Source organism: Octopus bimaculoides, chromosome 2 (assembly GCF_001194135.2).
Source record: "Octopus bimaculoides isolate UCB-OBI-ISO-001 chromosome 2, ASM119413v2, whole genome shotgun sequence".
NCBI classification, from domain to species: domain Eukaryota; kingdom Metazoa; phylum Mollusca; class Cephalopoda; order Octopoda; family Octopodidae; genus Octopus; species Octopus bimaculoides.
The window spans coordinates 144,305,320-144,319,921 of record NC_068982.1 but is presented as its reverse complement, the minus strand read 5'-3'; the positions used below and the strand labels follow the sequence as shown (position 1 = coordinate 144,319,921).

Sequence of the window (14,602 nt, the reverse complement as noted above, 5' to 3'; positions counted from 1 at the left end):
TCTCTCTCTCTCTCTCTCTCTCTCTCTCTCTCTCTCTCTCTCTCTCTCTCTCTGTTGTCCTTTCTTTTTGATCAACTATTGATCTACATTCTTGTTTTTTAAAATCATTCTATTAATTTTTTTAAAAATCATATTTTTGAATCGGCTATTCTCACTACTGATATTTTTTCCCCTTAGGGACACACACATGCACACACACATGATTTCTTGTTCATATATTTACTATGTATGTAGTTTTGCTTCTAGAAAATTCTGTTTAGTATCACCTTATGTAATAACGTGTATCATATAATGGCAGAATCTACTATTAATTCACAGATGCAATGGTATGAAATGGATAATAAAATGAATTTGGGGTAATTCTAATGAAACTTTGATTATTACCAGATGGTGCCGTCCTTTCAAATTCCACCATTGTTTCTCAATCTACATAACTTTTTGTGGAAGTTACTTTAACTACATCCTTTACACTAACTGATGCTACTCAAACATAATAATGATACTGATAATAATTATTATAATAATAATAATAGTCCTTTCTTCTATGGGCACAAGGCCTGCAATTTTGGTGGAGGGGTCTAGTCGACTACATCAATGCTAGTGCTCAACTGGTACTCAATTTATCAACTCTGAAAGGATGCAAGGCAAAGTCGACGTTGGTGGAATTTGAACTCAGGACATAGAGAACAACAAAATGCCACTAAGCATTTTGTTTGGCATGCTAATGATTCTGCCAGTTCACCACCTTAAATTATAATAACAGTAATGATGATAATCCTTTCTGTTATAGGCACAAGGCCTGAAATTTTGGAAAGTGGGGTTAGTTGATTACATCAACCCCAGTGCTCAACTGGTACTTATTTTATCAACCCTGAAAGGATGAAAGGCTATGTTGACCTCAGCTGAATTTGAACTCAGATTGTTGAGACAGACAGTCTGTGCTAATAATTCTGCCAGCTCACCACCAAATAATAATGATAATAATTGTTTCAAATTTTTGGCACAAGGCTGGCAGTTTTTGAAGTGAGAGGCTAGTTCATTACATTAACTCCAGTTCTTGATTGGAATTTTATTTTATAAGCCCTGAAAGGATGAAAGGCAAAATTGACCTTGGTGTGTTTTGAACTCAGAATGTTTAGAGTTAGAAGAAATGCCCTTAGGTATTTTGACTGATTTGCAAATGATTCTGCCAGCTCACTACCAAGAATAATGATGATGATGATGATATTTATGCTCTGAGGTTTTAAAACTAAATATCTTATTAGAGAAAGTTATATATTTTCTTTCATTTTAAAAAGAATATGGAAATCTGTGAAAGTGAATACAAATGCAATAAAACATTGAGAAATATAGTATGAACAAAAATGCAATTACTGGATAGCTTTCACATGTTCATTGTATAGTGAACGACAGACTGCTTGTCAATGTATCAACTATTTCAAATGCTAGTTTCAAAAATATTCCTGAAAAATTGTGTGGGAAGCCTTTTAGAATTGATCCTTTTGTTGCTGGACTCATGTTCAGTGAGTCAGAAATGAAAGGGTGAGAGAGAGAGGAATAGAGAGAACCAAGAATAATAAAAAAAAAAAAGAAATTAGAGAGTTGATTATATTTATTTTTTTGTTTTTATTCATGAGCATTATAATCTAGAGAACAGGTTTATTGTCATCAGGCCTTGGGCTAGGAATAAAATTGAATTCAGGATTGTCATTTCAAATTAAGAGAAGCATAATGTATGTATATATATTTGGAACCTGTTTTATGATGGTGATACTTATGGAAGATTGTGAAAAGGGTTTGTATGTAATAAAAAGCGAATCCTTATATCTTGGCATTTGGGTGTAATGTGTATTGATTATAAAAATAGGACACAATTTTGCATGTGATTACTCAGCTGTGTTGCCATTACAGTCTTCAGTACCACAGAAATTCCTCTGTTGTTAGCTTGTGCTGACATTCTAGGAATATTTCAATGTTTGGTTGTGTCTTGAATTTAGAAAACTATAAAGTATATTTAGAAAGAAAGAAAAAAAGAAAACAAAAGAAAGACCAGCTGCTATATAATTTAAAAACAATATCATCAATGTTGCCAATGTGCAACTGTGTAACAGGAATTTTGTTTTTTAAAGAGTTGTTCTTTGACTGATTCTGAAATATGGTTTGATTATTGTAAGGTTTGAACCGTTGACTATGATCAGTAGTCTACACATCTCTAACACATCTCCATTATTATGACAGTAGTGTTTATAATCAAAGAACATTAGATATATTGAGATACCTAAGAAACAGTTATACAATTGTGTACCATTGAGAGCAAATCAATGTTTCCAGAGAGGTCTGTATGTTTTTGGAACATTTATATATGATAAAGGTGTTCAAGATTTAGTTTATTTTTGGTAGAAATTGTAGATAGCTAGGATGCCAGATTAGATGACTAACAGCATTTAGTTTCGAACCTCAATGTCCTAAGTTCAAATCACAGCACTGTTGACATTGCCTTTTATTCCTCTAAATACAACTCACATCATTGGCTTTTACTAATTGTTTTAGGTGTCTATGTAGTTTACAAGTAGATATAGACTATCATTTTGTCCCCTCACCCTTAATGCCACAGAACATCCAGGATATGATGGCTGAATGGAGAGAAAGAGCTGCACTCAGCTTCTACTCATTACAGCTGAGTACATAAGAACAACTGTTTTGCTCAGGAACACAGTTCACACTCTGATTCAGAAATTGAACCCATGACCTTATGATCAAGTGTCAATCACCCTAACCACTAGGCCATACATATACACTGTGGTTGCTGAAATAAATACATGGCTCAATTGAAGTGCTTACATCCTTCACTCAAAAGTTTTTAAGTTTATATCAGTGTGACACATCCTCATTTACTTCTTTGGTTACAAAATACACTGTAGTACTATTGGGTTAACATTAGCAGTTATTTAATGTAACTTAAATGGAATCAGCTGAAAGGTATGTATTGATAGGTTGAATAACTGAGAGAGCTTTCAGAATTTAGTTTTGTAGAGAGAATGGCTTGTAACTAGAAGTAGGAACTTGTTACCATTTAATGATAATTTATAAAGAGATGAAAAGTAAAGTTGAGATAAAGTTTCAGTGCAAATTTTCAGTTTAAATGAAAATTACAATAAAATTTTTGAAATTAGATATGAATTGTAGTGACTTTTCATGGAACATAGTCAGACAGATAGTATTTTACATACTGTTTGAGAAATATGTTTAGTTCAATATTCTTTGCAGTAAAAACAATAAGGGCTTTGATAAAAATGAAGTCTCGGGAGCAGATTATTTTCTTTTCTATTCAATTTTGAGTAGTATTCATAACATTTTTCAGGCCTTCTGAATCTGTAAAAATTTCAGGCCTTCTGAATCTGTAAAAATAGAGTTAGTTTGGTAATGTTAATATGGTTTGGTTTGAACTCACATGTTAATGATTGAGGAAGAATTTAAACTATTACAGTTCTGGGAAGTAAATATTAAGGAAATGCTCATTACTGATCCAAAACACAAGGAGGTAAGACGAGGACTGGATGATTATATAAGTTTAAGGCAATAGATGGATAATTTGTTGGAAGCAATATAATGTTACTATTTGGACTGTATTTGCATTACAACAGTTTTTTTTGTTTTTTTTCGTTAGTAGAAGAAAGAAGAGTTGTTTTATACAACCTTTTAAAGCTCTCCACTGTACTGAATTGTAAATATAGTTTGCTGAAGATGATATAATGTTCAGTTTGAATTGTTTCAGACGAGTAGTTGCAGGGGTTGCCTTTTTATTCCTTGATGAATGATATAAATATCACTTTTAAAACTTTTGTTTGTAAAGAATGATTGCCATTTATCTTGTAAAATAATATTTAATCAATATAAATGTATGTTATGACTTTTGGTGAGCTCCCTAATCAATTGACAAAGTTTATTTTATATGTATAAAGATGTAAAGGGTGTGTAGTACTGGTAACAATAAAATGCAGCTACTCACACTGTAAGGTGGTTGATGAAAGAAAAGAACAAATGAAGAGAAAGTTGGAAGGACTGTTTAGTTCTGCTGTTAACTTCTCTAGTGCTAGTGGCATGATAAAATGCATCAAGTCCACATTGTAAAATTGTTGGTGACAGGAAAAGCATCTGGACATAAAAGAAAATTATGTCATAAATAAAATTACATATCCAGCAACAAAATTAGTCATTTCTTTCTCTGTTGCTATGTTGTCTGATGACAAAGTACTGTGATGGTGACAACGTTGATAATTACAACTGTGAATTCTGAACGATGCTAATGTATACTAATTATCTTAATCAGTCAGAGACACTTTTCTTACTGCTGTTGAAAAGTAAATCAAATTGATTTTACCATATATTAACTGTTCTTGCTATTGCTATTATTAATTCTGAATAATAAATTCTTGGTCTAGGGACTTCAAATTCTTTCTTAGTCATTGCCATGGACAGCATTTCTTTTAATAAGTGCTGCCATGGAACTCTCTCAGAATTCAATCAATATGAGAGGATATCCATTTGATATTTCAATATCCTAAAAACAGAATTTTTTTTTTCTCAGATCCTAAAGCTTACTTCAAATGCTCCTTCTGTGATTATATGTCACCCATAGTCTATTCTTCACCATCACATTAATGAATAATGTAGAGAGTGCACTAATGTGATAACTACTTAGGAGTCAATTTTACAAACTAATTCTAGTCTCTGGTTAAAACCAAATACTTTTATTTGTGCTACTTTCAAACACCATTAAAATATAAGGTCTTTGTTTTTCTAGTCAAAAGAAAAGAAGAAATTTTGTTGAGGTTCATTCTTTTTCAGTCATTTTATTGTAATTCTTTTATTTTACTAGATTCTATGTGGAATCTATAGCACATCTTCGCGACAAGCCTGCAATAGAACTGTTTTATTTGAATGCCAAGCAAGCAATATATAAGGTATGTTTTACTAAAATATATATACCATATTTTTGTAACAAAGTTTCTGCTGCATTTATTAAGATACCCCAAGAAAGAAACTACAAAATATTTAGTTGACATTAGCTTCAACTTCTCTCTTTAAGCTTAAATATAGATACATGTCTATTTGCTACAGAGTAGAGAAAATGCACAATGTTATGATGGTTGGATTGTTTGTGTAGATTGTACATTCCAGTCAACTAGAAAGCAATGTGACTAACCTTTATTGTAGAGGTACATGTGGTCTCTGTGGAAAAAAACATACATAAATAAGGTCAGCAAAGAATTCTTTTATCTTTTACTTGTTTCAGTCATTGGATTGCAGCCATGCTGGGGCACCACCTTGAAGGGTTTAGTCAAACAGATCAACCGCAGTACTTATATTCTTTTCCAAGTTTGCTACTTATTCCGTTGGTCTCTTTTTACTGAATTGCTAAGTTACTGGGGATGTAAGCAAGCTATCACCAGTTGTCAAGTGGTGGTGGACAGACGCATGCACATAATAAGCTTCTTCAGTTTTTGTCTACCAGACTCACTCAGAAGGCTTTGGCCAGCCTAATACTCTAGAAGACACTTGCCCAAGGTACAACTCAGTGTGACTGAACCTGGAATCATGTAGTTGAGAAACAAGCTTTCTTACCACACAGTCACACCCACCTCTGCCTACACAACAACAGCTGTGCCTATATTGGATAAAAAAACCTCCATAACAGTATCATAAATGATCAGAAGTATCATAGATAATTAAAAAAAAAATTAGCTTGGCAGGCAGAAGGACTAACAAGCATTATTTGCAAAATCAATCTGTGCTACATCTAGCCCAAAGAGTTTTTGCTATAACCATTGTGTTATTTCTATTTTGTAGTTTAAAGGAAATTTGACTTGATATCATTTGTAGACTTGTTCTCTTTTGTGATTATATACAGTTGATATATTAAATGGACTTTACAAAAAATCAAAATGCAAGTACAAAATGTTCACAATGTGTTCTTGTAATGGCAGATTTCACACTGTTTCTTATAGCAAACTAACTCATTCTACTTCATGAATTTTTGGACTTAATATTTACTAACATTCCATCATTGGTTTCCTATGATCCTGCTGTTTCCCTTAAAGATGTTAGTGATAAGATGAAACCATGAACATTTTGCTGCACCTAAAAATACATTAGACAGAGTTGTCGGGACAGTTTTTCTCTTTATATTTTCAATATAACGTAGAAGTTAATCTCTTAACTTGGACACCAATTCAACTTAAACCCTCCTCCCTAAATTCAATTGACTCTTAATTGTAAATGGTTAAGAGGTGAGACCATTTTGCTTGTGATGTATTATGTCAGGCCATTGATAAACTTGCTTTCAGTTGTTTGACTGTGACCATGTTGGAGCACCACCTTAAAGAACTTTCAGCTGAATGTACCGATCCCACTGGTGTCTTTTTGCTGAACTGCTAAGTTACAGGAATGTAAGCACACCAGCAGTGGTGGGGAGGGGACAAACACAGACATAAAGACACACACACATATATACACATATATATGATGAGCTTCTTTCAGTTTCCTTCTACCAAATCCACTCAGGTTTTTGGTTGGCTTCAGGCTAGAGTAGAAGACACTTGCCCTAGGTGCCATGCAGTGGACTGAACCCAGAACCATGTGGTTGGGAAGCAAGCTTCTTAGCAAACAGCCAAGCTGACTCTCTTTAACTTTTGGAAAAAAAATCAGTATTGTCTTAAAATATTTCTTAACCATTTCACAACCATATATCTAGTGGAAAATTACTAAATCTTTCAATTTAATAAAATGTTTCATTATTAAGTCGGTGTTTGGAACATAGATTAACAAAATGTCCCTAAATGAAATTATAAGGGAAGAATTTTAATTTAAATATGGACACTTTAAAATGGTGTTTCTATCATGGAATTAGAGGCAATCTTGGATATCAGAATGGTTAAAAATTTTCGTTTTTGAAGAAAACAATTGTTTTATATTTTTATTTATGAAACACTGAATAAATCAAAAATCGAGCCTACTACAACTTAGTAAGGGCTGTAAAGTGGAGACCCTAGCCACACAATCATTTTATATGATCAAAAGCAAAAAAAAAAAGAAGCACAGTTTTCATACAGACTGGGAATTTATTTAAGTTTGTAAAAGCTCACTACAGTTTTTATCTATTGTTACTCTACATGTTCCCTTATTGTTTATCTGTTAATTATAAATATTTTTGCCTTTAATAATTTAGCCATTGTTGATATGGTGTTAAGGTATGTGTGTCCCATGACAAACATCTTATTTTCATACAGCTGACATCTGGCTATGTATTTCCACCTATCTATGGTTTGCACAATCTGAAAAAGAGAATTAACAATCACCATTTCCTTTTTACATTTAACTATTAACATTCAATGCATAGATTAATTCCTTCCCCAAATTACATTTTTTTTTTTTTTCAATAAAATAATTTTTTTGCAATAAAACTTTTTATTTTTTTTATTTGCTATTTGGTTTAATTAAACTCTGAAGCAAACCTACATTGCCTATTGAAAATTCATCTTGACATTCACAATGACTATTTGGCTTTTCTTTGACTTTTTCTTTTCCTTTGCAGGGCCTTCTTGAGTGTAATAGTGAAACAGTATTTGAACTTGCAGCTTATGTATTGCAAATAACTTATGGAAATTTTACAACGTAAGTTTTTGAATTTTAACTGTTATTAAATAAGTTTATATCACTCTAAAAAATGAAATTTCTGCTACTGTTAATCTCAAGACATAGGGATGATTAAAGACATTTGGAGTATGTGTGATTATATTCTTGACTTTTTGTATGTATATGTTGGTGTGTCTGTAACACACATACCATCATCATCATTTTCATGTCTATTTTCCATGTTGTTATGGATTAGCTGGTTTAACAGGATCTAACAAACTGGAGAACCATCACAACTTTAGTATGGTTTCTACAGATCTCTTCACTGTGTTTATAGATATATCAAAACATATAAAGTTTTGTGTCTTCTTTGTGAAGTCTCTGAATTAAAGGCAGTACGTACTTATATTCACGTGCGTGCATGCATGCACACACACACATGATAGATGCAATGTATTCTCTTTGTGTTCATATGACTGGTATGTGGTTATAACTTTGACATCTCAAGCTAGGAAATGCTATGGTGTGCATGTGTTTGTAAATGGCCAGCATGACCTCTTTCAGAATGTAATTGAAACCTAAATTGTTCTTTCCTATAATGATAATTTTTTGTTGCTTTGTTTAAGCATGGTGGTAATTTTTTAAATAATTAATCTATCCATTTATATATTACTGCAGGGTGGAAAATGCTCGCGAAGATTTGAAAAAGTTATATGTTGTCCCAACCCGAACGTTACAAGAACATCCTTCTCTAGGTTACTGGTATGTAAAATCTTTTAATATTATATTACAAGAGTATTTTTTCATTTATGAGTTCATGGATTTATTGAGAAGTTGAGATGATTATTAACCTTTGGGTCATGGTTTTGACCTTTATTACAGTCAGTGAGTGATAAATCTTAGGCAAATTATATCATTTGCTTTGCATTACTTTGCTTAACAGCAAAATTTAACATCAACCTCAGAGTTTAAAATGTGCAGTTCAAAAACTTAAAGTTCAAACTTTCATGAATCACAATCTTTAAGATGGTGTTTTACTCTTTACATAGCTATTGCAGATGACTTTCCATTCAAAATTGTGGTATCTACTCTCCAAAGCTGAATGAAGTGAGGTACTGACATAGAGTTAGTGTCTTGTTGAGCTGAGTTCAAGAGTCAGTATACAAAAGCGTCAGCTCTGACTCATCAATGTATGATACTACCAGTTCTAATACTGATTCCTCTATTTGTTACTAGACTAAAAAAATTGTAGAGGAATCAAACTACTGGATCAGGTTATGAAAGTCATAACACAATTCATTTGTAACAGGGTAAAGCTAAATGAAATACAGTTAGGTTCTGCTCCCAGAAGAGGTACCATGGATGTAATCTTCCTTGTGAGGCAACTACAAGAGAAATACTTAGCTAAGAGTTAACCACTATACCTGGCATTCATTGACTTGGCGAAGGTATTTAACAGAGTGCTGATGAAGGGAAATAACCTGGAAATCGCGATACACAGATATTGTTTTGAGCTGAGTGGGGGTGCTAGATTCCCTTGTTCAAAAAAATAAGGACACAGATTGTGTCGTATAGCCAGCTGTAGACGATGTCTCCTGGGGCTAAATTACAGCAACATTCATCCTAAACCAGGACTGCCATGTTATGTTGGCAAACAATCTTTACTACAATTTTACTTGTATTGCTAAGACAAAACACAGTAGAAAGTTAAACAGTTAATCATACTTATGTGTGTGTGTGAGCGTATGTATAATTTATATATTTAAAGAAAACACTTAAAAACATGTGATTTGCTCATTTCTAATCTGTATCTTTCTTTTCATTTTTACAGTGAAGAGCGTGTTTTATTCCATTATCAGAAGATCGAAGGCACTTCAAGAGGTCTTTCTATTGTTAAGTAAGTCTTTTATTATGCTACTATATGGAATGATAGTTTGGTAAAAAAAAAAAAAAAAAGAATCAAAGGATGCAAGTTGAAGGAAGATGCTTGCAAGAAAACCAATGGGTAGAAATGGTAAAATCTAATCTCAAGATCCTGGACTTCACGAAGGAGATGACAAAGGACCATGACAAATAGTGATATGCTGGGAAAACATGCATAGATATGATGATGAGTATAATGATAGTGGGGCCTTGTTATGATCCTGTGTTCAATGACAAACTTTCTGATACTGTATTCAAACATGAAATTCAGAATTTCAAAGCTGCATCTCACACAACCAAGCATGGAAATGTATCTCTCAGATGTGTGTGTGTGTGTGTGTGTGTGTGTGTGTGTGTGTGTGTGTGCAAACATGAAATATGATGGTGGTGATGGAGATTGGCTTGTATAACATCTACATCACCAACAACCATTGTGCTGCTGTCTATCATTCTTCCACTCTCTTTTCCATTACTCTCAGCCATTGCAGCAATATTAATTAATTAAATCTTCATCTACCATCCCCCCCCCCCCACACTTTGTTACTCTCACATATGTCACTCACACCCTCTCTTACTAATGAAAATACTTACTGCCATTCTCCCTTCTGCCTATCATGTCACCTGTGTAGTGAGGGACATCATTGCATTTGAAGTCCTTATTCACTCCCCTCTTTTCCATCAGCTTTATTGTTAGCCAGCTCTTTCTCTCCCACTTCACTCCTTTCCTTATCACTCATTATTGGGAAGCATTACACCCACTTTCTTACTACCACCCATCCTCATAACTATCTATCACTCCTTCTTTCAATACTCCCTTTATCACCCAATCTTCTTCATACCATTCTCTCTTTCCTCCATCACATTGCTCTTGTTGCTTCTTTTCAGTCTCTATCAGCAATCATCATGTTGCTCTCTCTCTCTCACTCTCTCCCTCCCTCCCTCCCATTAACCTTTCAGTTATATTACTTCTAACCAATCTCTTTACCATCAACCATCAATCATATAGTTGTCTTACACTCCCTCACTCCCCACTTCCATTGCTCTTGTTCCTATCATTCTGGCTCTCTTCTTTCCCTATTTTTATCACCATCTCAATCTGTTCCCCCTGAACAAATATATGGAGATAATACAGAGAGAATGCTTTAGTCATGCTGAGGACAAGACAACCTCTCTAGTGCAGTGTCACAATGAAATGCATCTGACACACATTATAAAGTAGTTAGTAATAAGAAGAGCATCCTGCTGTAGAAACCGCAACAAAAGTAAATGTGAAAGGGATACATGGCCCCTTTTCCATCTCCGTATGGTTTAAAAAAAGAACAAAAAGCTACCTATCTTTTTTGTCATATAAGCTTTCTTGTTTGGCATGGTTTTTGAATGATTGCTCTTCCTACCACTAATCACATGAATTTGGTGCATTTTTATTCTGCTACCCAGCCCTAAAAAGGTTGTCGGTCACACTAGTAAAGAAACCTGTCTACTCCGTAACAGGTTTTATTTGCAGTTAATGCTCCCCTAGATGAGATGCATGCACTGCAGCATGCAGAGTCCTTTATCTCTTCCGTTCACTTTCTCCTTCTTGATAATGAATTATATCAGTAGGAACAGTTCATTGAATCTGACTCTAGTACTTGATAGGTACTTATTTTATGTTTAGCTTAAAAGAGTGAAAGGCAGAGTCAACTTGGATGGAAACTGATCTCAGGATGTAAAGGGATGTAACTAAATACCAAAGAGTATTTGGTCAAGTAGTCTACTTTTACAGCCATCCTAATAAATTTAGTTAAATACGAAGCTTTTATGTGCTCACTCATGAAAATAGTAGCTAAATCTCTCGACTAACATCCTTATTATCTTAGAACACAATGAAAATTGATAATACAGTCCTTCGTAAAATGCTAGGAGGACAAAACGGATGGTCATATCTAGAATGTATTTGATCGGAGGCCTTATCAGTTAAATCTGACATGGAGCTAAACAGCAACAATTTTAAGAATGTATATGTAATCAATGAATAACATGAAAAATAATTGAAGCAACCACTGCAGTCTAACATTACAGTTTACCCTTACATGTTTGTGTTGGACTGTTTTTCTGGTTGTACATTTGCTCCTTCATAGCAAAATCATAATAATGTGCGTAGTCACAGTCTAACAAATTATTGTCAGTCATTCACACATAAGGTTCTTTAAATCCACAAAAGTATTATTTTGAATGTTATATTTCATCAAAATGTTTTGTTCATATTGACTCTGTTGTGTATTTTTTTTTTTTCCAGTTACATGACAATATGTGAAAGTCTGCCTACATATGGTATTCACTATTATGAAGTAAAAGTAAGTTATACATGATTTTCAAATGTTTAATTTTCAAGCAATTTCTTCTTTTTTTATAGTGTCTGTGTACTTTATCTTCAGTTGGAATGGCTTTATTTCTGTTCATATCTAATAACCACATTGACACAGATCATGCAACTTCCCCTGACAGTTAAACTTTCTCTTCTTTATCCTGTTCCTTAGTGGAATTGTAGCAACCACTCTCTCTCTCTCTTTCTTTATATCTTTATCTTTCCTGCTCTTTCCAGTGAAGCTATGCATATAGAGTGGGAATGTACCAAAGTGCTTATACCCTATATTGCTAGTGTTTGAAATTAGCAAATGTAGGTTGAAAAACTTTTTTTTAAATAGTTTGTTCATATCTAAAGACATTAACCCTAACAGATCTATATATATTAACTTAGAACTAGGTTGATGGACTTTGGCTGTGAGTCAGACCAGTCCATCCAAAATATGACAGAATGGACTTTAACTCTTTATCATTCAGATTACTCTATTAAATGTAATGCTTATTCATTTATGTTGTTGTGAATTAATCATGCATTATCTCACAGCTTTGAAACTTCAATGATTTCAATTGTTTTTAGGATAGCATTGTAAGGTCAGTGTGAGAGGCTGGATTTGACTAGTATGAACATAAAACAGAGTTTTGTGGTAATAGTGATAATTGTAGTGTATCAAATTTAATCTTTTAATTTGTTTCCTTCTTTTAGTAAACTAATTTGTTTTCATCTTCTTTAAGTCATATGTTGAATGCTGGTGCCAAAAAAAAAAAAAAATTGAGGAATAATGACTAAATTTAAATCGTCTTATTTTTTTTCTATCTTTCAATTTCCAGGATAAAAAAGACATTCCATGGTGGCTTGGCATTAGCCATAAAGGTATCTCGGTTTATGATAAAACAGATAAACAGACCCCTCGAAAGGTATGTAATGTTTTACTATTACAGTTACACAAATTTCCTTAACTGCTAGCCAATCAGAATCATTAGCCAGACTCAGTCACATACAATTAAAGAAATTTGTCTCAAGGTGGCAAACTGGTAGAACAATTTGGAGAAAAGGGTAAATTAATTACATCAATTGGTACTTATTTTATCGACCCTGAAGGGCTAAAAAGCAAAGTTGACCTTGGCAGAATTTGAATTCAGGACATTAAGTTGCCCAGCATACCAACAGTTCTACCAACAGTTCTACCAGTTTGCTACCTTGAGTCACAAATAAAATATTGGTTTTAAATTTTGGCACAGGGCCAGCGATTTCGGTGGAGGAGTTAAATTGATTAAATTGACCCCAATGCTCAACTGGTACTTATTTCATCAACCTTGAAAAGATGATAGGCAAAGTCAATGTCATCAGTTTTTGAACTCAGAACATAAAGATGGATGAAATGCTGCTAAGGATTTCGCCCAGTGTGCTAACGGTTCTGCCAGCTTGTCGCCTTGAGTCACCTATAAAATATTGAAAATCAAACATGAAAGCTTGTTCACCAAAGAATACAGAGCTCCACCTGAAATATTTAGATATGTTTCTTTTTTACAGTATACTAACATTTTTTTTTTTTTTTACTGAGTTAACTTGCCAGTATTGACCATTAGTAAACTCTTTGAATTTTGTTTATTAATTTTGATTATTATATATAAAATATCTTCCTCAAACAGTTGTCTTGTGGTGGGTGTGTGTATGTGTACACACACACACACACAGAGACATTTCTTGTTAAATGGGAGCAGTTGTTGTAATCTTTAATGCTGGATTGTTATAACGCCCACTTCGGTATGGTAGTATAGTTGTTAAACCAATAAAGACATGACTATCAGTATTAGTTCAAAATAGCATTAGGTATAGCTCACTTAAAATACATATACTGTAGGAATCCAGAAAACTGCAACATCCATTTCAAGAAAGCATCTCATATAGATAATAGAGCTAAAAAGCACAAAATTATATCAGTAGCAAATGAGAAGTGTCTAGCAGCAGTGGCAGAATTGATAAATTGGTATTTCTGTTTCTTTTAATGTCATCAGCAGCAGATATCCACTAGTAACCACATGCTTAGACAAATTTAGCCTCTACTGATATAGAAAATCAATTTATTTAACAAACCACTGGTGTTGCAAATAGCTAGCAGGCTGAGTAAAAAGTCATTATCAGTGACAGGAGCAATATTAATTCAAAGTATGGTTCTGTAATCTTACAGTGGATATACTATAGAAAGCCATAAAACTGTTATTCCTCTTGAGAAAGTATCTCATACAGACAGAGCTAAAAACACAGAAGTATATCAGTAGCAGATGGAAAGATAACAAAATGCTATTCTGAAGTAATACTGCTTTTGTAACTAATAACAAACTTTTACTCAGCCGGATGGCTATTCGTGACATCATTGATTTGTTTATCACTGTTTTTCTATATTAGTCAAAGGCTAAATTTGTCTAAGTATGAAGCTGCTCGTAGATAGTTACTACTGATGATGCGCAATGAAGCAGAAATCTAGATTTAACAATTCTACTACAGCTGCTAGATATTTTTTGTCTGCTACTGATTTACTTTAGTGCTTTTTAGCACTATACATCTATGGGAGATGCTTTCTTGAGACAAATATTGCTGTTTGCTTGCCTTCTACAGTACATCTATGTTCAGTAAGATATGCTGAATGACACACACACACACACACACACACACACACACACACACACACACACACAC

The 14,602-nt window shown here is 33.5% G+C and overlaps 1 protein-coding gene across 10 annotated transcripts in view; it reads left to right on the top strand.

Moving 5' to 3' along the window:
- Positions 1–14,602, top strand: part of LOC106875150 (FERM domain-containing protein 4A) — a 355,036-nt gene that overhangs the window by 208,598 nt on the left and 131,836 nt on the right. For all 10 annotated transcript variants that reach the window (XM_052965645.1, XM_052965646.1, XM_014923164.2 and 7 more), the window contains 6 exons: positions 4,880–4,964; positions 7,595–7,674; positions 8,314–8,397; positions 9,467–9,532; positions 11,837–11,894; positions 12,733–12,819. In XM_052965645.1, the coding sequence (XP_052821605.1) occupies positions 4,880–4,964; positions 7,595–7,674; positions 8,314–8,397; positions 9,467–9,532; positions 11,837–11,894; positions 12,733–12,819 (460 nt within the window). The remainder of the gene's footprint in view (positions 1–4,879; positions 4,965–7,594; positions 7,675–8,313; positions 8,398–9,466; positions 9,533–11,836; positions 11,895–12,732; positions 12,820–14,602) is intronic.